Consider the following 27,762-nt stretch of genomic DNA (forward strand, 5'->3'; position numbering starts at 1 on the left):
AGAGACTTCAGTTTTCGTTGACTCTTTCTGAAAAAATCTTCTTTGTACCTTATTACAATATTACTTCTCTTCTTCTTCTTGTTCACCATCTCTCTTATTTCGCAGATCTAAAGAGAAAAAAACCATGAGAAAAGGAGGTTTAACTCCTGACAGAGATCGTCAGATTGAGGAACATGAGTTGCAAGAAACTGGGATAAGTCCTGACATAGAGAGGTTAAAGAGGAACATTAATGCTACACCATACCAAAGAGAAGAAGAGGAAGAAGATAGAGAGGAACAGGAAGAATCCGTGGAGGGAATATTCGAAAGCAGAGAGGTTCCTTCGTGGAAGAAGCAGTTAACAATTAGGGCTTTTGTGGTTAGCTTTGCGCTAAGCATTTTGTTTAGCTTCATTGTGATGAAGCTTAACCTCACAACAGGAATCATTCCTTCGCTTAATGTATCTGCTGGTCTTTTGGGGTTCTTCTTCGTCAAGACATGGACTAAGATGCTTCATAAATCTGGTCTTTTGAAACAGCCCTTTACAAGACAAGAGAACACCGTTATTCAGACTTGTGTAGTTGCTTCCTCAGGAATTGCCTTTAGCGGTAATAGAAACAAGAACCTCATCTAAAAGAACTCAAAATTTGAATCAAGATTGGTGTTTTTTTCTTGATTTCTGACTTTTTCTTATAAAAAGACAAAATCTTTGAGGTCATCTTCCTTCACACATAATTCACCTGACCCTTCTTTTCTCTCTTTTCTGGGTTGTTTATTAAATTAAACTGCAATAGGAGGATTTGGGACTTACCTATTTGCAATGAGCCATCGAATAGCAGACCAATCAGGAGACGTTGCCCGTGGCGTTAAGGATCCTTCATTGGGTTGGATGATAGCTTTTCTCTTTGTTGTCAGCTTTCTTGGCCTCTTCTCTGTTGTTCCTCTTAGAAAGGTTTTGATTCTGCCTCTTCTTCTCCTGTGGAAACACCAAAGAGACTTTGAGCAGCTGATGCAATCTTACAGTTACCAATTTGTGTTTGCAGATAATGATAATAGACTTCAAACTACCATACCCAAGTGGCACTGCAACTGCTCATCTTATCAACAGCTTTCATACTCCTCAAGGGGCAAAGCTAGCCAAGTATGAGACTTTCGCTTTCGTAGCTTAACATACATTTTGAGTTCTCTGCTTATTGACTTGTGCTCTCTGTATCAGGAAACAAGTCCGAGTCTTGGGGAAATTCTTCTCCTTCAGCTTCTTTTGGGGTTTCTTCCAATGGTTCTTTACTGCAGGTGAAAATTGTGGGTTTAACAGCTTCCCTACTTTTGGACTCAGAGCTTACCAATATAAGTAAGCATTATGATATTATTACCTGATGCATTGTCTTTAGCTCACAAACTGGGGTTATTGTCTTGTCTTTGTCTCATAAGCTGGTTTATTGTCTCGACAGGTTCTACTTTGATTTTTCTGCAACATATGTGGGTGTTGGTATGATATGCCCATACATAATCAACATCTCTCTTCTATTGGGTGGAATTCTCTCTTGGGGACTAATGTGGCCTCTCATTGAAACCAGAAAAGGAGATTGGTTCCCTTCTAATGTTGACTCTAGCAGCATGAACGGTCTTCAGGCTTACAAGGTAAATTCCTCCATCTCTCACTCTCTTACACGCCGCTTCTGCTGAAACAATTGTCCTTTTGCTTCTTCAGGTGTTCATAGCTGTCGCTACGATCCTAGGAGATGGTCTATACAACTTTTGCAAGGTGTTGATCCGAACCTTTTCAGGACTGATCTCGCAGATCCGAGGTAAAGCTGGTTCGAGAAGCTCTCTTGCACACAAAGAAGACCCTCCTGCTTCCCCTGCTTCCCCATTGACCCCAAGGATATCTTATGATGACCAACGACGAACAAGATTCTTCCTCAAGGATCAAATACCGTCTTGGTTTGCTGTTGGAGGCTATGTGGTTATATCTGCAGTGTCTACAGCTATACTTCCTCACATGTTCTCTCAGCTGAGATGGTACTACATTATAGTCATCTATATCTTTGCTCCTATCTTAGCTTTCTGCAATGCTTACGGAGCCGGGCTCACTGATTGGTCGCTAGCATCAACCTATGGAAAGCTTGCCATATTTACAATTGGAGCATGGGCTGGTTCGGATCATGGAGGTCTTCTGGCAGGCTTAGCGGCTTGTGGAGTCATGATGAATATAGTATCGACAGCTTCAGACCTGACGCAGGATTTCAAAACTGGTTACCTAACATTGTCATCTCCAAGAGCCATGTTTGTGAGCCAGGTAATTGGAACAGCTATGGGCTGCTTGGTTTCACCCTGCGTATTCTGGCTTTTCTACAAGGCGTTTGATGATCTTGGTCTACCAAACAGTGAATACCCTGCTCCGTTTGCTACTGTGTACCGAAGTATGGCTAAACTCGGGGTTGAAGGCGTCTCGTCTCTACCAAGAGACTGTCTTATGCTGTGCTACGTGTTTTTCGGTGTGGCCATACTCATTAACTTAATAAAAGATTGTCTTGGTAACAGGTGGGGAAGGTTTGTTCCTCTTCCCATGGCAATGGCTATACCGTTTTTCTTGGGGCCTTACTTTGCAATTGACATGTGCGTGGGGAGTTTTATTTTGTTTGTCTGGGAGAGGTTAGATGCGCCAAAGGCTGAAGCATTTGCAACAGCAGTGGCTTCTGGTTTGATATGTGGAGATGGAATCTGGACTTTGCCAAGTTCAGTGCTTGCTATAGCTGGAGTTAAACCTCCTATTTGCATGAAGTTTCTTTCAGCTGCAACTAATCACAGAGTCGACAAGTTCCTGCAAGGATCCTCTTAGTTTTTTTTTAAGCTAAATGAGATGGATCTGTTGAGAAGTAAAGTGTTAGTTTTTTTAAAGCTCAATGAGATGGATCTGTTGAAGAAGTAAAGTGTAATGATGATTCAGTTTTGAAAACAATGATAAGAGGTATATTGCGTTAGTCACTCGTGTAGATAGATGGAGACAGTTTGTTGTATTAAAAAGAGCAGAGATGATTTATACATAGCTCGATGAACACAAACTATCGAATAAGCATAATGAATACATTATCCAACTGCATGATGAATACATCAGTCTTGTAGCAATTTCTCACACAAACATACCTAAAAGAACTAAAAACTGTTCATTCTCACAGCAAAGAAACAACAGACCTCTATTTTCTTCTGGAAAAGATTTCTTTAAGCTTTTGAGGATGATTTAGCCTTGGAAGTTCCAGCTGTTTTCTCCTCAGCTTTCTTGAAAAGGTTAGACAAAGTAGCTTGAACGAGCTTACTGTCTTTGCTCTTTAGTTTTTCCCTTTTAGCCGGAAGTTCTTCAGGCAACTTGCTTGCAGATGCAGTAATACCATTACCATCTTGAGATTCCTCACGACTTCTTGTTGAAGATTCAGGTTCCAACAGAGGTTTCTCATCTTCATCAGATGTATTGCCTTCACTTTCACCAGAGGAGGCCTCTGAGGAAGTTTCTGCAAAGCTGTGGGATAAGATTAAAGAAAGGCTGTTAAACCTGATACTAACCACGAAAGTCACATAGAGGCAAATGTATACACTACCAAAACAGAAAACTAGGCAGCATCATAAAGATATATACAAATCAAATGAACAGGAAGTGATTCCCAGTAAAGAAATCTAATAACTCATCAAAATCCAAACGTATCATCGCTACGAATGTGTTTTAACTTAGTGAAGAAGTTGAAAGGATCATACTTGAATTTCTTCCCAGAATTTCTCTGAGACTGTCGGACCGGAGTTACTTGGACTGGTGGTGTTAATTGAACTGGTGGTGTTACTTGGATCTTATCGTCCAAGAATTCTCCATCCTCAGACAAAACATCCTCGTTGTCAACTTCAGGTGAGTCTGTCTCTGTTGGTTGGCTACCAATTTCAGGACTCGCCAGCTTCTTCACCGAAGCTGCTCCTCCAGCACCGCCTTGGAAATCAAACTCAGTATTCTCTGCCTGAAACCAAAGAATTCTCCTGATCATGTTAAACATCTCTGTCGCAACCATAGTCTTAAAGAGAAAATGTAAAAATAGGTGAAATGTATCAACCTGAGCTAGTTCTTTAGGGAAATCAAGACGAGCTTCTTCTGGATTCTCCTCTTTTGTCCCAATCCACCATGACTCAGAGAACACAATCTATGTGCATTACCAAAACACTCAAGAGTCAAGATACAGTAAAACAGAGAGAGATCTCCGAATATGTGAAAAAGCACAAGAGACTAACCATGTTATCAAAATAATCATCACATAAGACATTTTTGCCTCCTCTAGAGAATTGAAGAGTCAAGTATCTGTTCTTCGGATACAAAATCGTTCCAAAAAGTTTCATACGACCCTAAAGAACCACAATTTTCGAAGATTAAGATTCACAGTACTAGTAGCAATGCCTCAACATTGAGAAACACCAATTAGGATCTAACCTGTGGGAAATTAAGGTAGAGGACAGGGTTTTTGGTAGATAATCGATCGAGATCGCCGATGGTAGCGGCGGAGATAGGAGCGAGAAGACCAGGGAAGGAGAAGAGAAAGCGATTCTTGCGCTGAGATTTGCGGATGATGTCGGTGCCATGGTGTTTGAGAACTTGCTTTGAAGGTTTGAGAGAGGAATGAGATTTCGCCGGAGAATCAGAGAGCAATTGGTTATCGAGAGCTAGGGTTTTTAATCTCTTCCTCTGTTTTGACTCTGCGTCGTCTTTGTCTCCTCCTTTTGATCCTCCTTTCTTCGACGATGAAGCTCGTACCATTACTGCTTCTGCTTCTTCTACTCTCTCTAATTTTTCTTCGAAAATTCTTCTTTTAAATGTCTTTGTCAATTTAACAACAAAAAAAGGCACAAAAATAAAAATGTCATTTTTGAACTCAAAGGAAGAAGAACAACGGATCTTTCAAAAAAACAGATTGTAACCAACTTTAGTGATATAATCATATTCATGTCACGTTACTTTCACATTGCGAGATCAAAGCGAAAAAAGACAAGGAAGGAAAAGGTCAGATGAATTGGATGTTGTTGCACTTTGATGAGAGTCTGGGGAGAGTCAGTAGATTAGCTCGCAAGAACTCATTGTTGTTATTGTTTTCTGCGTGAACACCAACTTTCACAGTTTCAAGACGTTCCAACTTGCCCAAGAAATGTCTCATCTGTTCCAGCTCTTGAAAAGAACCTCCATACTCTGAAATCTCCTCTTTCTTTCCAATCTTCCTCTGCTTCTTAGGGATGCAAGCACATGCGTCTCCGCATTTACTTGTTACTCTGTGGACAAAACCCTGAAACCAGAGACCAATTTGACATGAATGGGCAACACAAACAACAACAAAAGAATCTCAGCAAGGAAAATGATAAGACCTTGATGACTAAAGTGTGCAGATTTGGACAACTCCTGATCAAAAGTGGCATTACTTGCCAACCATTTCGCTTGTTACTCTCAATAGATAAATTAAGGAGGAGATTGTTGAACACCGGTATGGATTTACAGCGGAAATGAAATACCTGATTTATATATCCAGAACCATATATAAGTGAAAGACTTTGCAAACTAGCTTTTCTATATACAATGGATTATCAATCTCCACAAACCAAAAAACAATCAATAGATAGACGAAGAAGTAGTAGCAAAAGACTAACCTCAAGGGAATCAGGAGACAAGTGAAGGGTTGTAATGTTGGTTATACCCGCAACTAGATTTGTAACATCACCATAATAATCAAAAGGAACATTAAAATCCCAACCATAAACATCACCATCATTATCAGACGAACCATAATTGTTAAATGACTCCAATAGTCTGAGATTCAGCCTGGCTTCAACAAGCGAATTCAAATCAATAAGGTCATAATTTTCGGAGAGATAACTAGAATAGTCAAGGTAGACAAGACTTGGTGCTATAAAACAAGGTTCTTGGTGATCCTCATCCTCTTTAAACTTTGGACAATCGGTAAAAACCACAAGTCTCTTGATGGATGCACATTTCACAAACGTACCGCTAGATAGTAAAGCATTAGAAAGTTCAGATACAGCTTCACGAATGTATAACTCTTCCAATGCAGGGAAGCCATCGAGGAGGTTACAATATTTGTCAAAACCAATCTCGAAAGAAGATGAGAGGGAAAGTGATTTAAGGGCAGGGAGAAACACAGTCTCAACTTGAAAATCATATCTACCGGATAGTGTGAGCTTAACCAGTGTGTTGCTCGTGAACAGCTCTCTCTCTATACCAACAGGATAATAATATCGATCCGCGTACAAGTGTAGTTCCAGTAAACCACGTTCTTGTTCCATTGCAGTGAAAATCCAACGTAAGTATGCATCTACACAGTAAAGTCTAGGCTCATGACGCAGAGAGAACTTTTTGATGGGAGAATTGCCTAACAGAGCAAATGTCTTGTTTACGAAATCTACGAAGCGAAGTGAACCATTTTCAGCTTCTTCGTTGGGATAAACAACCATCGACTCATCAAAGCAAGGTTATCTACAAGACCCAGCAGATTCCTCCACCTCTTGGACAGAATCGATGTGGAAGCAGCCACTTTTGTCGGAAGCAAAGACAGGATTTTGCCAAGAATCTCATCTGGCAAATTGTTTATTGAATCCATCATACCCCAAAAATTACCTACGACACACTAAAACAACTGTCGATTAGGTTCCTCCTATCCTATTGAAACGTTTTTGCAACTAAACAAGCAAGAACAAAAAAAAAACAGAATCAAAGATGGATCCTTTAAATCGAAGGAGAGAGTGTAATTTAGGAAGTGAAAGATTTTTGGAACTTACGATGGCAGAGGAGACGAGGAAGTGTACCAAAAGCTTGACAATGGAATCTAAGAGAAAGACAAAGCTCTTTTTTATACTACTGTAACCTAACCAGGTTAATAATTTCAGAATCTAAGAAAAAAAACGTATTTTGTGCTTTTGCCTTTTGGGCTAGTTGGTTCAATTAGGTAGATTTTATATCACTTTCTCCATGACATTAAGAAGCTTCTTTCGATCTCATTATTGTTTTTGCGTCTTCTTTATTAACAGTTCAGAGATTTTGTGTTGCAAATATTATGTAGCTTGAGTCATTTATGATGGTTCAGTAGATATGGAAGAAGAATTTATATCATTCTCCTATCCAATGGATATACAAAAGATAAGTTTTACAAAAGCAACTTGAAATACTAGAAGAGCTTAAGAACACGGCTACGTCTAGCAAGGCAAATAGAACATAAGAAGATATTACTTATCCATCCTATGCAAATTCAAATGTAGAGAGTAGTAATGAATTTAGAGTGCAGCACGATATAGCGGAGAAGACGATGGGCTAATACTACATTTGGTAAAACGGATTGATAGTATTGTTTCACCACTTTGATCCCTTTCTCTCCATGGTCACCTCTTGTTTCAATCATCTTTCTTTTTTTGCTTTTGTTCTTAGTTTTATCCACTCCAAAACAGCTCTGTGAGGATACATTTTCATAGACGGCAGCGCGTAAATTAGAGATGACAAACCTTGTCAAGTGTTTCTGGTATGTTTATTTTTTACCTAAAAGAGTCACTTATACAATTTGATGTGCAAGTTTTGATGATTGCTGCCACAAGCACAACTAAACTTGCATAATTGATAATTCCCCAATATTCTGCGTTTCTCTTAACCATAAACTATTGCTATATATATAACAAAGAAAGATAAAGAAAGAAAATCAGATGAAGTGGACGTTGCACTTTGCTGAAACTCTGGGAAGAGTCAGCACATTAGCTCGCAAGAACTCACTGTTGTTGTTGTTTTCTGCGTGAACACCAACTTTCACGGTTTCAAGACATTCCAACTTGCCCAAGAAATGTCTCATCTGTTTCAGCTCTTGAAAATAACCTCCATACTCTGAAATCTGTAGCACCTTCACTTGACATGTCCGCAGACAACATAATGCCTCTTCTTTCTGTACAATCTTCCTCTGCTTCTTAGGTATGCAAGCGCATGCATCTCCACATCTACTAGTTACTCTGTGGACAAGACCCTGAAACCAGAGACCAATTTGACATGAATAAATTAATGGGGCAACACTAACAACAGAAAAGAATCTCAGCAAGGTTTATATCATACCTTGATGACTAAGGTGTGTAGATTTGGACAACTCTTGAGGAGAAGTGGCATTACTTGCCAACCTTTATCCTTGTTACTCTCAATAGATAAATTAAGGAGGTTGTTGAACACGGGCATGGATTTACAGCAGAAATGAAACACCTAAGTTATAAACGAACACAACCAAAAACCATAAATAAGTAAGAGACCTTGCTAGCTCCGGTAACAAACACTAAGACGAAGCAAAAACTAACCTCAAGGGAATCAGGAGACAAGTGAAGGGTCGTAATGTTGCGTATAGCCGCAAGTAGTTCTGTAACATCACCAAATATAGGCGCCTTTGGTTCTACAATATAATAATCACCATCATCATCATCATCATCATCATCATCATCATCATCATCATCATCATCATCATCATCATCATCATCATCATCATCATCATCATCATCATCATCATCATCATCATCATCATCATCATCATCATCAGAATAATCATAATCGTTAGTTGACACCCATAACCTGAGACTCAGCCTGGCTTCGACAAGCAAATCGAAATCAACAACATCATACTTAGCCGAGACATAACTGGAATAGTCAAGGTAGACAAGACTTGGTGCTTCAAAATAAATCAGTTCGTGCCAAATCATTTCATTTGGATTATGGGTAAAAATCACAAGTCGCTTGAGGGATGCACTTTCCACGTTGGTACCACAAGTAAGCCGCAAGAACGGATAATCACCATCACGCATGTATAATTCTTCCAACACAGGGCAGCCATCGATGAGCCGTATATAGTTGGTATAATCACCCAGAATTGAGAAGAGAGAAAGTGATTTGAGGGCAGGGAAAAACACACGCTCTACTTCAACAAAACATCGAGCGGATAGTGTGAGCTTAACCAGTGTGTTGCTCGTTAACAGCTTAGTTTCTATGGCAACAAAAGACATGGGGGTGGCGTGCAAGTGTATTTCCAATAAACCGCGTTCCATTACAGTCCGAATCCAACGCCGGACCATACCGTCTACATCATCGTTATACTTATATACACGAGACAGAGAGAACTTCTTGATGTGAGAATTGCTTAACAGAGCAAATGTCTTGTCTACGAAATCACAGAAGCGAAGTGAACCACTTGTTTCTTCTTCTTCGTTGGGATAAACAACCATCGACTCATCAAAGCAGAGGTTGTCTACAAGACCCAACAGATTCCTCCACCTCTTGGACAGAACCGATGTGGAAGCAGCCACTTTTGTCGGGAGCAAAGACAAGATTTTGCCAAGAATCTCATCTGGCAAATTGCTTATCGAATCTCTAGGAGAAGTTCTCATCATAGCCATAAATTAGGGTTTTAACTACAGGAAGAGAAAGTTTTTGGAACTTACGATGGCAGAGAGACGAGGAAGTGTTCCAAAAGCTTGACGATGAAAATCTGAGAGAAAGAGAATTAGGTTTTGGAGGGTTTCTAATTAAAAGATACATTTTGGGTATTTAACAGTTTCGACTTTTGTGGATTTTATATGTTGGGCTAGTTGGTTCAGTTAGGTGGGTTTAATAAACTTAAAAAGCTTCTTTTTCGATCTCATTATAGTTTTTGCGTCTTCTTTTTTAACCGTTTAGAGATTTTGGTTGCAGATATTATGTAGCTTGAGTCATCTATGATGGTCCTTCAAAAATTCAAATCATAGTATTATGTTGCAGGGTTCAGGCGAGGTTCGTGAAATATTTGACTTTTAAGACAAAGACAGTAATCTTTCGGTATGTTATTCCTGGTATAGAAAGAGTGTTAAAAACACAAAAGACATCAAACAAGATGATCCTACTTAGACAGTAATCTTTCGGTATGTTATTCCCCCACTTTCTCACAACAACAATGTCTCCATTGTGGTCAGATGAGTGGTGAATCATAGGGTTTTAGTCTGTAGTCTTATTGAACCTTTTCTTATATATTCGGTGTACATAATATATTATCGAACATTTTTACCGGAATTTGCTTGTTCGACTTAGTTTGCACCTAAAATCACAAGGTTATTTTGATGTTAAATGTTGCTTGTCTAACAAGGCAAATAGAACATAGGCAGACATTATTATCCATCGTAAGAAATACAATGTAAAGAGTAGTAACTAATTTAGAGTGCAGCATGATAGAGGGGAGAAGATAATGGCGTAATGCTACATTTGGTAAAGGGATTGATGGTATTGAGTCTCTTGAACCACTTGGATCTCATTTTCTCTCCAGTTTCACTTCTTGTTTCACTCATCTTTCTCTTCTTGCTCTTTTTCTTACTATTTTCCAATCCAAAGCAGCTCTGCGAGGATTCATTTTCGTAGACAGGCTCTCTCGATGACTGCAGCTCGTAGATTTGGTTCTGGAGATGACACATCTTGTGAAAATGTTCATCCCTCATCTTAAGAACGCACCTAGCAAGCTTAACTGCTTCGTTTTTCATGAACAGCGCTTCACTGGCGAGCTCTCGGTTCTCTTCCAAGAGGGAAGTAAGTTTGTGTCCGAGATTTGCGGTTTCTTCTACAGCTACTTCCTTCTCCATATCAAGCAACATCACAAGCTTCTTTAGCAAGCCAATTGTCTTGCAAGCTTCTTGCAACGTTTGTTCTCTGCGTTGTAATATGTGCTTCGCGGTATCTTTCTCCAAGTTTGCAGTAACGAGCTGCGAGACTAAGTCTTCAATGTTCTTTTGCATATCACAAGTGGAGACTTCCATCTGTTGAAAGGACAAGATGCTCTCTACTTCAGAAGTGATGTCAGTATCGGTATCATTGTCATGAGGAATGACTTGTTTAGGGTTTTGATTGAAACGGTCCAAGAGAGTGGCGTAACCATCGTAGAGATCTTGACAGAGTGAGAGAAGGAGAGGGCTTCTCTGGTAAAACCATTCAGCACGTTGAGAAAATGTTTCACCGGTTTGGTTATCATCAAGAGCAGAGACCCGCATTACTTGCATCCGAGACTCAAGATCTGTGTCCATATTCACCAACATATCAAACAAAGTAAGCACAAAAACAATATACAAAGTTTGAATTTTTAAGTGTACCGGAGAGAGATGGCAACTGTGGAAGAGGAGACTGAGAGGCATCCATGGATTCTGTCGATTGCTTTGCTGGTTAAGAGATGGAAGAGAAACTGCCAAACAAGGGAAGCTCAATGAAAATTCAAAAACCCCATTTTCAAATTATAGGGAAAAAGAAAGGCAAACGCATGAAATCAGTGAGAGAGATTGATATATGGCAATTAATGGGCTTTGAAGAATTTACCATAAATGCTGCAAATATCCGACAGGGTGAGAGAAACTAGAAAGCATAAAAGAGGCAGTAAAATCAGCCTAATTTAAAATTTGTAAATGTTCCACTTTAGGCATTTTCCACGCAAACCTCTAAATCAAAACCACATGTTTACTTGTGTGATAACGTCAGGATTTTAGTCCTGACTACATATAAAGAATTGTAGTCAGGATTTTAGTCCTGGATCTCAACGCTTATACCTACAATGTAGTAGTGTGGTCGACAATACAAACAACCTAAACATCTCTAAACACAAAATCTCTTGAATAAAGATTTAAGACGAGTTAAAGAAAGGATCAAAGTCTGTTTTGAATAATAAATTTTAGTAGTTGTCAAACAAGAGTCATAAAGCATCTCATACTCATAGAGAAAGAGTGATGAAATATCCAAACACACGATAAGTCTTAGAAAGCATACATGATATTCTTCATTAATTTAGGTCATAAAGATAGATAGAGGGTGAATCAACTCAGCAGTAGAACATGACACGCTTCACATTCTCTTTCAGAGCTGGGAGTGGCCTCACTGCAGCATTGACATTAGGCCCGCGTGTGCTTCTACCAGCCATTCCACCTCCACGTGCCATGCTCCCACTAGCCATTGAGCCACTGTCTGATGTCTCTGGCTCCATGTAGAATCGAGCCCTAAAAGCTGCTAGATGTGCATAATATGCAGGGGGAACTACAATATCCCAAAACAAAAAAAAAAAACATTGAATACTAAATCTCTCTCTTCTTTATATCAAAATCAAGATGACATTAAGGGATGGGAAACACAAAACTTACCAATTGAAACTGAGCGTGTGCATCTTGCATACCTGTACAAATCAAAAAGGTAGTTTAAATGTTACTCTTATTTTCCTTGCAATCTTGCAAACACTTGTAACAAGGAATATGTTACAAAGGTAAGAAATCTTACGTGTAACATAAGTTATTGGTCAGAGATTGAAGTCCATCTGCAGTAAAGTTGTTCTCATCCCAAAGAACGTGGTAATGAGCAGGTCGAGAAGTGCCCTGTTAATGGAGTTTTGATTTGTTAAACACTTCAAATAAATTCTCACCCACAAACTCATTTGAGATTGTAAATTATACCTGAATACCAGCATGACTACAGAGGTAAAAGTCAAACTCTGTAGGGTGGCAGATTTTAGAGTCCACAACAGTGCCTACAATTAACAAAGGGGTTAAAAACCAATGCAAGGGATTTTCAGCTGATTAGGTCTACGCACAAAAAGCTTGACAAAGATCCAAACTTGTCTCACCAGGTAAAATATTCCCACTTCTGTCCACCGAATGGCGATCATTGTGGTTCTGAGCAAACAGCCTCGTGTGATGACGCTTCTGCACCACCACAAATGTCACTGGTGGTTGATAACCTGCTTCCAGCGAAGCACAGGCCTGAAATGAGTTGAAATAATAATCAGATTAAACAGAAGAAAACGAGCACGCAACACAAGCCATTTGTTAGAAGTAACTGTTACCTTGCGGATGGCATCAAGTTCATAGAGCAAAACTTGGTAAAATTGTCCCTCACTGACTCCATCCCTGTGCAGAATAACCATATAATACATTTCAGAAAGAAAGACAGAAAGTTATTTAGTCAAGTAAGTGCCATAAGAAGAGTTAATACCTGTAGAAGATGATCCTTAGTGGTTTATGCCCAGTTGATCTACGGAAGGCTATGAGCAACTCCCTGTTCAAAAGTAAGGGGAGAAACGTACAGATCTGTTACTTAAGAGCAAGCTAAAGCTAAAACCCAATCACGAAAATATTAAATAACATCCACACGTACTTTATCATGCCACCAGTCACCACACCTTTCTGAGGATCCTTCCACTCTTTGAACAGATCCTGAATGAGCTCCTGCCTATGCGCTTGAGCGCAAACTAATCCAGCATATTTAGTGATTTCAGGCCAATCCTGAGATGCCACAACCTGAAAACAAAAATTTCGTTGTCAACAAAACAAGCACAATTTGAAAAGGTTAAGGCCATGAAAATAAACAAAAGCATCCATATACAGAAGTAGATCTTAAAGGAGAAGCTAACTTACAGCAGCAATAGATGGGCTTGAATCCTCTCCAGGGTGAGGGTGGGTAACATCAGCACCAAATATAATGGTGGGTCGATCACTGACTAGAGGAATCCGCCTAGATAGAGCATCAACAAGCACTGTGTTTCTTCCTCCAACCTTCACATTAATCTTCAGCGCAACATTAGCCATGTATTGTTTGCTCATCTTAAAGACATGCTTTGTCAGGCAACATTGAGAGACTATGCCGAGTTCAGTCTCACATATGCGTTTCAAATCACCTGCAATGGATATTATTAAGGAAAATAAGTTGAGAGTGTGTTCCTAAGCAGAAGTAGACAATGAAACATCCGAGACCATGGCTCATACCGTATAATGATCCATTATTATCGGGCAGAATGACAATAAGCAGATCAATTTCTTTTCCTTGGGAGAGTTTTGATGTGGCATCATGATATCTAGTCTTCAAGACCTTCTCTACTTGCTCAGGGCGAGCACTGACTGGTGGGAGGACTGGTTCCGGATTAAATGCCTGCAGGTAAGAAATAAAAAATTAAAGGGAAGGAATCAGTGTAGGAAAGGTTAATAAACTGATCAAGTTTGTGCTTCCAAAGACTCACCATGCCAGATACGTAACACATTTGAGCAAGTTCCTGACAAAATGTACGCGCTAGATTGTCCTGCACTTGCCTAGAAAAGTTGATGCAGATCCAATTATTCACCGTTCCACCATTGATCATTTTCTGCAGAGAAGACTCATATTAGCCAGACAACAGAAAACGTTGTGATCACTTTCAAAAAATAACAAAGACAAATTCAGTGTGTATCTACATAGCTACATGAACAAAATACTCTCTGCAACTAGTCAAGTGCCACACCCATACTCATATCAAGAGAATAGCATTTTAGAGTAATATGTCTCATAACAGACAAATAAATAAACAATTTTCTTGCCAATTACCTGGAAATATACAGCTCAGCCATGATTTACAAAATATTCACATAAAAATGACAGCATAGGTATATATAGGTAACACAAGCAAGAAACATGTAAGTGCATAGTTGAAAACCAGGAACATTTTCGTCTAGTTACCTTATTCATCATGTTCCATTGACCAACTTGTGGCAGACAAGTCCCTTCCCTTCCAGACTCGTGGTACTTAAGCTGCAGAACATTAAAATCAGATTGGAACCCTAATTTGAGTCATTAAGATACAGAGAAAAAGTGTAATAGCAAAGAGACAATGGGAACGATTACTATACCCATGGAGGAGGCAGTATACGAGCCTCAACAGAAGCCAGAGAAGTACTTATTTTGATGCCAAACTCTTGAGCATAATTATCTTTAGCATAATCATTGAGTTGCACCGTCTAGAAATCAGAAAATATTGTATAATGTTAGCAATAAACAATTGAGTTTTCAACAACAGCAGCCAGAAGACACACGCGCTGCTAAATTAAGAGCACAACTCTGAAGATGGTAATCTGCCTCACTATTTATGAAGTAAAGGCATCATCTCAAGGTAAATCACTCTCTTCAAGCAAACATATGCATCCAAGTAAAGAAGAAACAGGTTTTTAAGCCATTCATTCCATAACATCCTTTCAGCCACAAGTTTATATGATTAAAAACAAGTTAGATATGAATTGAGAAAATCACTTACTTCAAGTAAACACATGCAACCAAGTAAGAATAAACAGATTTTACAATGATCTATTCCACAATGAGGCTTTATCACCAGCATACATTATTTAAAACGACTATCAAGATAGGCGGACAAAAAGATACTCTTGATTCAAGTGAAGGAAAACAAAGTTATCGAAAATAAAGAAACATACCTGTAAGATATCTTTTTCTCGATCTATCGGGCGCTGACAGGTAACCTTCAGCAAAGCAGTGATCTGTCTCTCATTCAATCTTTTGGAATACCGCTGGCCTTCAACAATCTTGCATACCTGTGCAGCAACACATTAGAATCGGAAGTACTGGTGAGCTAATAAAACCTGATGACGTATTTCAAAGTTACCTCCATTGGTAAGTAATTAGGCCTATTAGAATTCCCAACTTGCAAGCATGGTAGTTGAGTGTGCTGAATGCGAAAACCATATGTTTCGTGGAAGTATTCTACAACAGATTTCTGAGTATTTCTTTCATCTACTGGGAATCTGAAAAGGATAAAAACAGAGAGTAAAAATTAATTTCATCAAGTTCAACATTCGCGAAATAAGAGTAGTAAATCTAAAACAAATACGCACGTCAATTCCCGAGTGGCCACAGCAGTCAAACCGGAAATGCGGTACTTCCGGCGCATGTTTCCTCGATGAGTCACTTCAACTTTGACACCTCTAAGAGCCTTTTTTATCTGTTGACAGAAGAAGATTCCAAGTCACTAAGCAAAGAAGAGTAGATTAATACAACATTTCACTTACTACAGAAAATGACAATTGATTCATACCTTAACACGATCAGCATCAGATAAAGGTCGAGAAGAAATATCCCGGTTAAGCAAATCACAGACAAACTGAATCACAGGGTTTGCCTCTATGAAGGCTGTCGATGACATATCTACAAAACAGACAAAATTGCAGCACAACCATGAGTTAAACATTCAAGGAGAACCAGATATCAAAAATTATTGAATGTAATACAGCAAGCCATCACACCAATATTGAGTGATAAGCCCATCTGTGTAGGACGAATGCTTTGGTAGAATCCACGCCAGCTCTCCAAGCCATCCCCCAATGATTGTTTTTTTCCTATATCAGGGGAATAAAAGGACCGGCCCACCGGAATATACCTGATTCTAACATGTTAGCAAAACTAAACCAGCTGAGACTTACAAGCATGGTAGTAAAGAAGCAAACATCCATAGGATGAGTAACCAGTACCTAGAGGTCGGCAGCTCACGAAGAACAATGTCAAGAACCTGCAGAGCTTCCTGTGGGGCATCTGATTGTTTCCCCTCCAAAAACATTCCTAGGTGATGCAGATCAGCACGTGCAACTAGCTTGATCACAACTTTAAATTCCCTTTCTCGTCTGTAAAATAGGAAAGATGTTATTATTCTGAAACTTCCTTATTAAAAAAATCAACAAGAAACCATAAGAACTAGACCTTTGACCTCCAGCCCCTACTTCTTCGTCAAGAAGATTGATTCTGAACTCCTTGGAGTTAAAGGGAAGTGGACCAGCAGTGTAAAGACTTTTTCGACCATCATACGCTGGAAGACGACTTCCAAGGTGAGAATCACGATAATTATCAACAAGTTGTTTCATCACAGCACGATTGACACCCCTTGATGTAACTTCCGGAGTAATGGTAACCTAACAGAAAGAACACAGTTGGTCAGGTAAATTTATAAATAGACATTAGATGTATGGTAGCTAATACTAAGGGAACACAAAACTCACATCATAATGGTGCAAATCCTTATCAGGCAGTTCAGCAAAGAAATGGTTAGCCTTCACAATGCAACGCTTTCCACTCTGTCCTTTACCAGGCCTCATTGGAAACTTGAAAGCCTTGCTAGAAGAAGGTATAGGCTGGATTGCCTGACTGGGAGCTCCTTGTTCAACAGAGAGTTGTTCAAATTGCTGAGCCAGAACAGTAGGTTCTGGTACCTGGGTAGGACTCACCTCAGACAGTGTAGGCTGAGAAGACACCGCTTGATAAGTAGGTGAGGTAGCTTGATGCAGCTCGGGAACTGATTGTCTCTGCGGTGGTCCAGAAGAAGGTCCACCTCCACGGCCACCGCCATACCCTCCTCGACCTCCTTGATGAGGAGGTCCTCCTCTTCCTCTTCCTTGGTACTCTTGTGGTCCTCCATACTGTTGTTGCTGTTGTGGTGGTTGCCCATATCCACGACCACCACGACCTCCCTGTTGAGGTTGAGGAGTATAACCCCTTCCACCTTGGTGTTGTCCTCCTCCCTGCTGGAAACCACCTCGCTGTGAACCACGTCCACCACCTGAGACTGGACCAGCTTCACGAGACCCAGAGCCTTCACCTCCTTCAGATGGAGCATCCGTTCTTCTCTTTCTCACCATGATGATTCCTGTGAAAATAACACAACCACCCAAAAACAGTGGGTCATTTTAAAATTATCCTTGAAAATAAGAAGCAAACATTGAAAACAAGCACAAAACTATCGAAATATAGAAGCAACAGAAGAAAACCCTAACTAGCTTCAAAAACAAACGACTCAGAAGCACGAAAACCAGTGATTAGCTAGAGAGATAGAAAACCAAATTCAACAGCCCAAAGCAAACATAGAAAACCTAGTAAGAAACAATCAAAGACCTAAACAGAAAACGAAGTAAGAAAACAAGCACGAAACAGTAAGAAATTTGAAGCAACAAAAAAAAAAAACCTAAATATCTTCGAAGACGAACACACACACCAAAACAGCTACGAAGCTAATAGATCCGAAATCGCAAAGATCAACTAAACATACAACACTATCAGTGAACCATAACACCAAAACGAAGCGGATCCACCCAATCGAGTGGAAAAATCGAGTTCATACGCAGATCGAACACAGATTAAGTGAAGAACAAACACCAAAACCGCCGCCATTTTTACCTGAAAAGCAATCTCTCGCCGGAGAAACTAAGATTGACCGAGAAAATCCGTACGAAACACCAACCCTACGTCGCTCTCGCCTCTCTGTGTTCTCTCTATATCTTTCTCTCTCTCTCTAACTCCGAACAAACGAGATAACTCAAAGAAATGAGATTTTACTGCTACACTTTAAATTCAAGGGTTCTGTGGTTAGAGTAAGTTACGGAATTACCCTCTTCATTAATAGCTGGCATATGTCGACGTGGCGAGTCAGGGTTGGGTCTTTGGAATGCTGACCCAAGGTCGTGTGTAGTCTTTCATTGTTTGTAATGCGCTGATGACGTGGAATTGCATAATGTTTTTTTAATCCGGAAAAAGAAGCTTCTCGAAAACAACAAGACGAAAAACATTTTTGTCGTTTATCTACCAAATCTTTTTTAATTTATTTTACTAACAGTATATGTATTATCCGATTAAATATGATTAGTGTGATGCGTTACCTCGATTAATCTTCAAGAGTTAGTTGCATTAATTTAAATATTTGTTTTAGACTATAATATACCTCGATTAATCTTGTAAAGTTAGTTGCATTAATTTACTATTTCAACGAGAGATAATGCATGCACAAGTGTTCAAAATTAGTAGACCGGCCGTTATTAATCTTATTATTAATCTGTAGTAACTGATTAGATCATAATTTTTGGCTTACGTTACGTATAAAGGATGTTATACAGTTAAGTACAACAGTTTAAAATTGGTACTTGTGTGTGAAGATAAAACAGTGGCTAGAGAAAATGTCGTGAGTCAAGGCGACTGATCGAGTAGTACTAACGAATTGTACATTGTCAAGGAGGATTTTTCATGCAACGAAAGGCAAAATCATGCGAATTACGTTTAGTTTTATAGACTATATATAAGATAAAGTGAATGATTATAGTATAGAGGTGAATAGAAGAACTATTTATTAACTGAGATGGGTCATGGGTGGTGGGGCAAATATGAATATAGCCATTTACTATATAGATAACTCTCTTTCGTTTTCATAGAAATATGACCTGCGATTTCGGGGAAGTGATGCTTTTTTACAGGTTTGCCAATTTTCTAACTTTAGGAATGTGGTGGCTGTCATCACGTGGTATGATTTGTTTGTTTAATTCAATTTACTTTATTTGATGGTTAGCTCTTTAATTTAGTTTCACTAGTTGATTTGCTTCTGTACCTCAAAAAAATTCATATACTCGTAACAAATCTGTATTATATATAATTGTCAAAGATGATTTATACATATATAACAAAATTGGTTGCTCGTGCGTGAAGAAGAAATATGAGCTAGAGAATATGTCACGAGTAATTACATGCTGACGAAAGGCTAAATCTTGGGGAAAACGTTTAGATTTCTTTTTGTGATAACTGTAAGTCTATCTCAAAATGATTCGTTTGCTTTGGGAAATAATGATTCTTTTCATTATAAACATTAATTATAATAATCAAACGAGAAATTAAAAGGCGAAAGATTATAATAATCAAGCGAGATGTATAGAAGAACTTATATATGATTTCTCATAACGGAAGAAGAACTTAGAACTCGTCAAGTACTACTACCTCGAGAGTCGAGATGAAGATTAACGGCATATAAGCATTGATATCAATCAAGATTGGTGTACGTAATTACGGGCACCAACGCACATGCATGCATGGCGAGTCTAGCTAGAACCGATCGAAAACGTTGGTTTACGATGGAGGTTTGTGTTCCTTATAAGAACTACGTACAGTTTGGCTCATGTTTGAGTCGATTGGTGCGGTCTTGACGAGAAACGACTCTCACGGCTCGGTTCTCTTCTATAATCAATAGATGTTTTTGTACAAGTTTACGTTTCCGTGTTAATTAGGTGAAAGAATATCTAGACACTTTACCTAACAAAAGATTGTCTAGATCATATAGTAAGGTGAAAAAACATAAAGTTGTAGACAAAATATTAGATGTTGATTGGAGTTCTAAATCGAGATATTGTAGGAAGCCGTTAAGAGGAAGAAAGTTACAAAAGACTTATGAAAATGATGTTTGAACGAAGACTTTATGTAAAACTCCATAAAGTCTTAGTTTTCCTTTGGAAGCCATTAGCGTATGGTTTGGAATTTGGATAGTGACCATTAATTCTATCGAAAACATTACTTGTAAGTAAATGCTATCTTAATCATCGGATATTATCCAATTCTCAATTATTTTAGAGAGTTATTATGCCTTCGAAATCTAGAAGTTTACATAAATTACATTTCAATTCCAATAATTATATCCATCACACACTCACCACACACACAAAGAAACATTCGATTCTCTGCACATATCATTTCTTAACATCAAGTCAATTAAATTACTTTGACCTCCGGTCAAAAAACTTCATGGACAGCGAAGTGACATGTGTGTGGGACTCATCAGGTTTTGTTCTAAGGTCAAGGGATGCATTGATTATGAGTTTTAACAAGCGGTAAAAAAAAAGAGATAAATGATGAATTGGTGGGGGCAGATCATATGAATTTACTTTACAAAACTCTCTTTCGTTTTCGTAGAAAAAAAGACCTGCGATTTTAGGCAAGTGTTACTTTATGACAGGGTTTGATAATTTTTCTAAACTTTGGGAATGTGGTGGAGTCATCACGTGGAATGATTTGTTTGTTTTAATAGTAGTATTCAATGTTACTTTTTCTTCATCTAAATTGATTTGACGGCTCTTTAGTTTTTCACTGGTTACTTTGGTCTTTACCTCAAATTGGTATACTCAACAGAAAGCTACTTGATAGAAAACCCATTTGAATTCTTATCATTGTTTTGGTAATTGAGTATTCGTATACGGACGATACATCATGTTGACACGACGATAGATATCAATGAAAATGAATAATTACAAATAAAACAATAATGAACCTATGGACTATTTAGAGAAATAGTTAAGTTTTCTACAAACATATTTCTTTTGTTTTCAGACAAATTTCATTTCTAGGGCCCATATAAATAATAATATCTTGATATTAGGAGTAGAAGATATCAAGATGCAGAAACGATATGATTGATGTAAATCAGTGTTAGTACTAAGTACTATCTTGATTCTCATAGGTCATTTTTTTTTAAATACGAGTTTCAAAACCGCGAGCTCCCAATAATAGATCATTTACACTCAATATTGTAACAATTCTTGGACTGTTTGATGATTCGATTTTGTGTATTGGACAGTTTAATTTAATGCAGCAGAAAGACGAAACAAAACCAAAGGTTAGATATTGACTATTACTAACTAGTTCTTGGTTATGACTCAGTTATTTTACGGAACAGAAATATTCTGTTATGTATCAAAGGAAGAAGAAAAAACATCAATGATTATACATGTCAATTTCAGCCATGTGCATTGCTCTAAGTGAATTTAACTTTTACTTTGGAGAATTGAAATATGATCCAAATATGACCAGTAAGAAAAATGAATACAAATTTAATTGCTCAAGACTCTTTGGACCCTGGAGTGGTTGGTTGCAATTACCATGCCTCAAATACATCGAAAATCTAACCTTACTGATTAGCACATACAAGTTTGAGATGTCTGGATCTTTGTATACTCTGACTAACATCGAAAGCAAATGCAATGGTTGAAACATGAAACTAGACTCTTAGACTTGACCATTAGGATCTTCTTTTCTGTTTTCATTTCCTTAAAAAAGCTAAAGCCAGTTAGCAATGTAGACTCTGATGGACCAAAGTGAGCTATTATGTTTTACACACGGATTCTGGAAAAGCATAAAATTGGGAAACAATGAGAGAATTAGGATGTGGAAGCAGGCACTATGGATGGTATTACAATGGAAGGAAAGAAAAGAACCTGAAGCTATTCATTTGCAGAATCCATGATGAGTTTAGTTTGTCAAATCAGGGAAACTGTGTTGACTCAATAAGCAGCGTATCTGAGCACAGACCTGTATGGCATCTTGAGTCTGTTTCAAAACATGCAAACACATGGATTATACCCACTTGAACATGAAACAACTGAAAGAGGAACCATGAAAAACAAGTGACAAGAACCTGGTTAACACAACACAGACATATCTGGAAACATATGAGTTGTTCGTCGGAGTTCTGATGCTTAGGTAGAGAAGCAGTATTGCTTGACTTCAGCTGACAATGTTGAACAGAAGAAGAAAAACGATAGCAGACAAAGAGAGTGTGGACACACCATTTATTTATCGTAATCGTCCCAAGCCTATGAACATAATACATCAGAATAGAAAACAGAGATGTGTTTATTCACTGCCAAATGCACAAATTGTTCAATCTGTCTTATTTTCACAGGATTATTACAAATCAGATTTTGTTGTGCTAGAACATTTTCCCAACACCATCTTTTCTTGGAACGGATTCTGAAACATCCATCCGGGACCAATTACCCATCAGAGATGCCATTTGATCAACCTTATCATACAACCCAAGAAGCCCACCAGTGTGTATGAACAATATCTTCCTTCCCTCCCAACATTTGGGATCTTTGGTGATCTCATTTATCAAACCATACGCAGCTTTCCCACTAGATAAACACTCGAAAACCCAAATGTCAATCTCACTACTTTGAGAGATTCAAGGGGTAGTCACGACCATAAACATTACTAGGAACAAGGAAGAATTAGAAAGACTAACATACCTGTAAACCGGATCAAGAATAACACCAGTTGAACTTGCTACTTTCTTTACAAACTCAAGCTCCTCTGACGTGTTCATGGCATATCCTTTTCCTTTGGCCTGCAAAAAGAACACGAGAATCAATACCAGAACCTGTGTGCTTAAAGAGAAAAAGCTTGTATCACAATTTTCCACCTAGTGGTATTTGCGAAGGAGCCAAGAGAAATCACCAATGCGAAATAGACAACACATAAACAGAGAAGTCATGAAACTCACATTGTGGATGTTGACGATATCACGAGAGTTAACACCAGCGTGAAGTCCATCCAGAAGCCCTTGGACAAAGTCATAGAAGTAATCAGGATCATCGCAAACCGAGAAAGCATGAACCTGTACAATGAATGGAAACTTAACTGAGCCATCTGTCAACTTCACAGTGAGTGAACCAACTAAAATTTAAAGAATATACCTTGGCTTTTAGAGCTCCCAACCAAGACCCCAATGAAATACCAGCAATTGTACCACCACTAGCAATCCAAAAGAAAACTTAGATGAGAGTGAAGCAAACAAAAGTAAAAGGCAAGAAAAAATTACAAGGAAAGCAAAAGCAGAACCTGCCACATGCTACCACAATATCATCAAATTTCAGGTCATCGGGTCTATAATTCAGCTGCTCCTCAATTTCCCTTGCTGCTTCTATATAACCCCTAGACGATCATTGCAGGGAATTCAGCTTTAAATGGTCTCAACAATCTAAAACAAGTAATAATAACAACAAACCGGTTACTGCACTTAGCTATATCAAAACAGTATCTATGAGAACACAGTCTCACCAAGTTCCCAAAGAGTTCGATCCACCGACTGGAATAACATAGGGTTTCTTTCCTTCTTTTTCCAGTTTCTCTTTCAGAGCATTAGTAAGAGCCTACCATTCACAAGAACAAGTTTTGATCAACAATATCAGGCTAAGTAAAAACTACTCATTTCTTGTTCTTAGTAAGTAAAACTTAATGCAACGGACTTAACCTCACTCCCAATGGAAGAATACTCTTCTTTAGAGATTAGATGAACATTAGCTCCAACGAGACGCTCGACAAGGAGATTCCCAACCAATCCAGGATCTTCATCAGCAAGAAGCTGCAAACACACCACACACACATAAACATGAATTCACGAAAAGGTAAGTGAATCGATGTAAGGTGAAGAATCAGAAGCGAGACCTTGGAAGTACGGAGAATAAGATGAGAATTGAGATTAAGATAGTTAGATGCAGTGGCTGTAGCACGACAATGATTGCTCTGAATACCGCCGATAGTGATTACAGTATCAGCGTGTTGATCAACAGCTTCCGCCATTAAGAATTCGAGTTTTCGTACTTTGTTTCCACTCAATTCCATTCCGGTGAAATCATCTCGCTTGATCCAGAGTTCTGTGCCATTAGGAAGACCAGGAAGATTCCATCGATGGATCGGAGTAGGAAGCTGAAGAAGAAGAAGAAGAAGATGATCAGTGAAAAGTAATGGAGAAGGAGAATTGAAACATAGAGAAAATTGAAAATTAACGTACGTGAGCGAGGGAGAAAGTGTGAGAAGGAAGCGGACGAAGATGAGAAGCCCAAGAAGGAGGAGAGTAAGGTTTTTTGGTGAGAAAATCCGCCATTGAAGGTACGGATGTTGCAGACATGCTTCTTCTCGCAAGCTCGAGCTTTACTCTTGAGAGTGTCAAGCTTCGTCCTCTCATTGCTTCTTTCTTCTTCAGTTGTTGACTCTCAAATATTCCTCTTTTATGGGCCTCGGCCCATTCATACTCGGGTCGGGTCGGTTTGGGTAATTCGGATCAATACTTTTATGATAAATCATTTTTCAGTTTTACCGGTAATCGAATTTCGGTTAGTTATGTTATTTTGATGAAATATTGGTTAAAGTTTGCTAATTTTCGGCAGAGAAAAATATTTTTTTATACATGAATTTTTAAAAAATGATCATTTAATACGTGAACTTTTAGGTCGGTCAAATAAAACATGATAAAAACGTTGACCCGGTATTTAACACAAAACCAAATATTGACCAGACCAAAATTCCCAAGATGTTAACTGGCGTTAACGAATCCGATAACCATCGTTAGCAAAGTCCACGTATTGAATAACTATTTTTTTAATGTTCAAGTATAAAACGATATTTTCCCATTTTTGGATTAGAGTTACAATAAAAAAAAGTTGGTCAATTTTGCCAAATTGATAAAAATTGGTTAAGTACCAAGTACTTCAATAGTATAACTAAGTTCATTATTCAAAAACAATAACAATTTCATAATTAATGTCTTTTGAAATTTCATATCCAATATATAAGTTTACACCACTTATATATCATGGATACACTCACATCTTCGATCTACGCATAAAAGTATTGCAGTTGGTGGGAGACAACATATACACTTATTGGTTATGTGACAATATATGTCTCTACATTTTTTCTGTCTACACTCATTGGTTGTGGTACATGGTATGTTTGTAGATTTTTCCACGGTGTATGACTTAGGAGGAGGAGTACACTCACAAGTTCCATTGTTGCAATATGCTAGACCTTTGGCACAAGGCAGAAGATGGCACTCATCGTTTCTTTGGCACTTGGCTTCCACTAGATCTTGTCCTTCACATGTATAAGCAATGTTAGTTTAACAAGATTTGTCATAAAGAACAAAATGATTTATAAGATTAGTTTCCAATCATTTGTTTTTTCTTACATTTTTATTTTCTTAGGCTAATTCTAAAGATCACTTTTAAACAAAACAAAGGATCCCATCCCACTATATTATTTGGGAAGTATATTTTAAATATAACCTTAATTTTTGTAAGTAATTACATAGGTATGCCATTAGAAATAAAAATTTAAAGAGTAAATTAATTTATCTCTTTAAGAGTTAAAAAGTCAAATACTAATTTAATTAATTAAATTTAATTAAAAAACGAAATACATTATTAATTTCCAAAAATAATAACCAATCAAAATTAACATATAAGATTTGATATATAAATTTCAATTAATTTAATTTAATTAGAAAAACAAAATACATTATTAATTTCCGAAAAAATAACCAATTAAAATCAACAAAGTAGATTTGATATCTAAATTATCATATTAATTTTTTATTAATTATTATAGTTCACTTCTCATCTTTATATGATTCTATTTTTTCGAAAAAATAAAATCATCATTATAAAAAAAGAATTAGATTTTTCGCATATGCCATAATTTGAATTTTTAAAAACGAATATAAATTGTTCAATACATAAAAAAATATTATAACGGGTGAAAAATAGATTTAAGAAAACTTTCTACTGAGTAACAGGTCATAATTTGAAATATTTATATTCAATTTCATACATATTATATTGAAAATTTATAATCTTATATACTACAATAATTAATAACATATTAGATTTTTTTATGTGTATGATGTGATTCAATTTTTAATACAAGGTGGAAAATCCTATAATTTACGGGTTTAGATCGATATTAATACAAGATGGTATACTACAGGTAAAACTCTTAAATTAACAATCAAACTATAAATGTATAATCTTAAACACTAAACAATATAGATAATATCAACAAAACATATACAACTCACAGTTTACTATACATTTATAAACAAATAAAATAATATCATATATTTTTAAATCATCTTTACAGTAAAAGTTTTTAGTTTAACTAAAATATAAGCGTACATGCGGTATACTGCAGGTTAATATCTAGATTATAGGGCTTATTGGATCTAAAAACGGGTCATCAAAGATTTCCTAAACTGAAGCAAAATATACTGAATATTCGAATATCTATCTGTTACCAAATTATAAACAAATAAGTTCGTAAAACAATTTAATAATTTTATATACGAAATCAATTAAATCTTAATCACATAAAAATTAGCATAAAAAAAGTATTCAACAATTAAAAAATTATCAAATCTCTGTGTTATATAAGTTTTGATACTATATTTGAATAAAGTGTAATATACCTTTTTAATTTGTATTCTTTAACTAATAAAAGCTAACTAATATATTTGCTAATCTTATACCTATCAAAACCGACTATCGTTTATTATCTCTATAATATTTTTACAAGACTTTTTTTTGGTGGATTTAGGTAAAAGTGCATTCGGGTTATAAGGTATATTCCCGTAATAAATAAATATAGTGCACTCCTATGTTATTAGCTAAAATGTTTAGATTATAATTCATAGTCATGTCATTAATAAAATAAATGGCTTTTTGGTAAGACAGATTTGGAGGGACGGGTTTTTGAATAAACATTAATAAAAAAGTAAAATATAATTAATCCACCGTTTCAATACGGGTTAAATCTTTAATTTATTATTTTTTAAGACCACTGATATTAAACATATCAAATCATCCAAATTTAGAAAAGATTATATAAAACCAAAAATGTTATGTGGTATGTATAATGTTACTATATATAAAATTAAACTATAAAATATAAATGTATTAGAGAATGATACAATTTGCAAAACTTTTATATATAAAAAATAATTCTTAAAATTTTAAAATTATTACTTTAAAATTATCACGGGACGGGTAAAGAAATTATAGAACGGATTTTATTTTGGAATTGGGTTATATGGTGGATGTATTTGAATCAATATTTAAAAAATTTTAAAATATTATTAATATGCTGTTTTAATAGGGGTTAAAATTCAGTTTTTTAACAATTGTCTCATTGATTCGTGGTATAGCGTTACTTAACAACAATTATAAACTGTAAAATATAAATATTTTATAAAAATAAAATTTGCAAGTTTTAATATATATTACTTTTACAAAATAAATCGTTCCGCGGTATACCGCGAGTTAAAATCTAGTTTGGTGTTATAAAAGAAAAACAACTTTTAAAGAATATACGATACCTTTTGAATTTGATTTTTTTGTATATAACCTTTTCTATATTGAAAATAGAGTTATTTGTAAATAAACATTTTAGAACGATTTTATTTTATTGTCTCTTTTTATTTTTGGTAAAATATTTCATTCTCATATCAACTTATGACACATTTAAAACATGGAACTTGAACAAATAAATTTTCATTCTCGGATTTTTCAAATAGTATTCTCATATAT

General features: G+C 36.9%; 7 protein-coding genes and 1 pseudogene across 17 annotated transcripts; 1 reads left to right on the forward strand and 7 right to left on the reverse strand.

Moving 5' to 3' along the window:
* Positions 1-3,027, forward strand: YSL8 (YELLOW STRIPE like 8). Of its 2 annotated transcripts, NM_103733.4 has the most exons (6): positions 1-587; positions 774-931; positions 1,023-1,120; positions 1,196-1,330; positions 1,431-1,620; positions 1,691-3,027. In NM_103733.4, exons 1-6 carry the CDS (start codon positions 125-127, stop codon positions 2,819-2,821), a joined length of 2,175 nt encoding a protein of 724 aa, NP_564525.1. In that variant the 5' UTR covers positions 1-124; the 3' UTR covers positions 2,822-3,027. The 2 variants fall into 2 exon arrangements, with proteins under 2 accessions (NP_564525.1, NP_001321378.1); NM_001333329.1 differs by lacking the exon at positions 1-587 and having other exon boundaries at positions 627-931; positions 1,691-2,962.
* On the reverse strand, positions 2,554-4,835 carry RHL1 (root hair initiation protein root hairless 1 (RHL1)). Of its 2 annotated transcripts, NM_103734.3 has the most exons (5): positions 4,445-4,835; positions 4,249-4,359; positions 4,074-4,160; positions 3,730-3,980; positions 2,554-3,496 (listed from the first exon to the last, which is right to left on the reverse strand). In NM_103734.3, the coding sequence occupies exons 1-5, from the start codon at positions 4,766-4,768 to the stop codon at positions 3,202-3,204; spliced, it is 1,068 nt and encodes a 355-aa protein (NP_564526.1). In that variant the 5' UTR covers positions 4,769-4,835; the 3' UTR covers positions 2,554-3,201. The 2 variants fall into 2 exon arrangements, with proteins under 2 accessions (NP_564526.1, NP_001117449.1); NM_001123977.1 differs by having other exon boundaries at positions 2,978-3,496; positions 3,730-4,160.
* Positions 4,836-4,933: 98 nt separating this feature from the next.
* AT1G48390 (RNI-like superfamily protein) lies at positions 4,934-6,816 on the reverse strand. Of its 3 annotated transcripts, none has more exons than NM_001333330.1 (4): positions 6,793-6,808; positions 5,647-6,631; positions 5,368-5,511; positions 4,941-5,288 (listed from the first exon to the last, which is right to left on the reverse strand). In NM_001333330.1, exons 2-4 carry the CDS (start codon positions 6,466-6,468, stop codon positions 5,013-5,015), a joined length of 1,242 nt encoding a protein of 413 aa, NP_001319173.1. In that variant the 5' UTR covers positions 6,469-6,631; positions 6,793-6,808; the 3' UTR covers positions 4,941-5,012. The 3 variants fall into 3 exon arrangements, with proteins under 3 accessions (NP_001321729.1, NP_001319173.1, NP_001321730.1); NM_001333332.1 differs by having other exon boundaries at positions 4,942-5,288; positions 5,647-6,641; positions 6,793-6,816; NM_001333331.1 differs by lacking the exon at positions 6,793-6,808 and having other exon boundaries at positions 4,934-5,511; positions 5,647-6,536.
* A 716-nt stretch (positions 6,817-7,532) lies between these two features.
* On the reverse strand, positions 7,533-9,532 carry AT1G48400 (F-box/RNI-like/FBD-like domains-containing protein; the record flags this gene model as incomplete). Of its 2 annotated transcripts, NM_001333333.1 has the most annotated exons (4): positions 7,701-8,015; positions 8,102-8,242; positions 8,335-8,489; positions 8,568-9,420. In NM_001333333.1, 4 exons carry the CDS (start codon positions 9,418-9,420, stop codon positions 7,701-7,703), a joined length of 1,464 nt encoding a protein of 487 aa, NP_001320954.1. The 2 variants fall into 2 exon arrangements, with proteins under 2 accessions (NP_175273.1, NP_001320954.1); NM_103736.2 differs by having other exon boundaries at positions 7,533-8,015; positions 8,335-9,532.
* A 677-nt stretch (positions 9,533-10,209) lies between these two features.
* Positions 10,210-11,179, reverse strand: AT1G48405 (Kinase interacting (KIP1-like) family protein; the record flags this gene model as incomplete). Its single annotated transcript, NM_148568.1, has 2 exons — positions 10,210-11,057; positions 11,134-11,179. 2 exons carry the CDS (start codon positions 11,177-11,179, stop codon positions 10,210-10,212), a joined length of 894 nt encoding a protein of 297 aa, NP_683409.1.
* Positions 11,180-11,197: 18 nt separating this feature from the next.
* On the reverse strand, positions 11,198-18,197 carry AGO1 (Stabilizer of iron transporter SufD / Polynucleotidyl transferase). Of its 3 annotated transcripts, NM_001198240.1 has the most exons (23): positions 17,993-18,161; positions 16,822-17,465; positions 16,526-16,734; positions 16,300-16,449; positions 16,075-16,214; positions 15,867-15,976; positions 15,667-15,773; positions 15,438-15,576; positions 15,250-15,366; positions 14,674-14,781; positions 14,504-14,575; positions 14,031-14,153; positions 13,780-13,942; positions 13,432-13,691; positions 13,172-13,314; positions 13,010-13,072; positions 12,861-12,924; positions 12,642-12,777; positions 12,472-12,545; positions 12,299-12,393; positions 12,166-12,197; positions 11,798-12,061; positions 11,198-11,222 (listed from the first exon to the last, which is right to left on the reverse strand). In NM_001198240.1, exons 2-22 carry the CDS (start codon positions 17,455-17,457, stop codon positions 11,850-11,852), a joined length of 3,153 nt encoding a protein of 1,050 aa, NP_001185169.1. In that variant the 5' UTR covers positions 17,458-17,465; positions 17,993-18,161; the 3' UTR covers positions 11,198-11,222; positions 11,798-11,849. The 3 variants fall into 3 exon arrangements, with proteins under 3 accessions (NP_001185169.1, NP_849784.1, NP_175274.1); NM_179453.3 differs by lacking the exon at positions 11,198-11,222 and having other exon boundaries at positions 11,601-12,061; positions 17,993-18,197; NM_103737.4 differs by lacking the exon at positions 11,198-11,222 and having other exon boundaries at positions 11,648-12,061; positions 16,075-16,208; positions 17,993-18,166.
* Positions 18,198-21,348: 3,151 nt separating this feature from the next.
* On the reverse strand, positions 21,349-24,378 carry D-CDES (D-cysteine desulfhydrase). 3 transcript variants are annotated; one of them, NM_001333334.1, is made up of 11 exons: positions 24,195-24,378; positions 23,849-24,109; positions 23,655-23,765; positions 23,462-23,553; positions 23,243-23,335; positions 23,098-23,155; positions 22,905-23,018; positions 22,651-22,748; positions 22,038-22,536; positions 21,838-21,949; positions 21,349-21,745 (listed from the first exon to the last, which is right to left on the reverse strand). In NM_001333334.1, exons 1-9 carry the CDS (start codon positions 24,366-24,368, stop codon positions 22,332-22,334), a joined length of 1,206 nt encoding a protein of 401 aa, NP_001319174.1. In that variant the 5' UTR covers positions 24,369-24,378; the 3' UTR covers positions 21,349-21,745; positions 21,838-21,949; positions 22,038-22,331. The 3 variants fall into 3 exon arrangements, with proteins under 3 accessions (NP_001319174.1, NP_001320840.1, NP_175275.3); NM_001333335.1 differs by having other exon boundaries at positions 21,700-21,949; positions 24,195-24,372; NM_103738.7 differs by lacking the exons at positions 21,349-21,745; positions 21,838-21,949 and having other exon boundaries at positions 22,011-22,536; positions 24,195-24,369.
* A 608-nt stretch (positions 24,379-24,986) lies between these two features.
* On the reverse strand, positions 24,987-26,272 carry AT1G48422 (annotated as a pseudogene). Its single transcript has 2 exons — positions 26,216-26,272; positions 24,987-25,276 (listed from the first exon to the last, which is right to left on the reverse strand).
* Between the last annotated feature and the right edge of the window lie 1,490 nt (positions 26,273-27,762).

The sequence above is a fragment of the Arabidopsis thaliana genome (assembly GCF_000001735.4).
Source record: "Arabidopsis thaliana chromosome 1 sequence".
NCBI classification, from domain to species: domain Eukaryota; kingdom Viridiplantae; phylum Streptophyta; class Magnoliopsida; order Brassicales; family Brassicaceae; genus Arabidopsis; species Arabidopsis thaliana.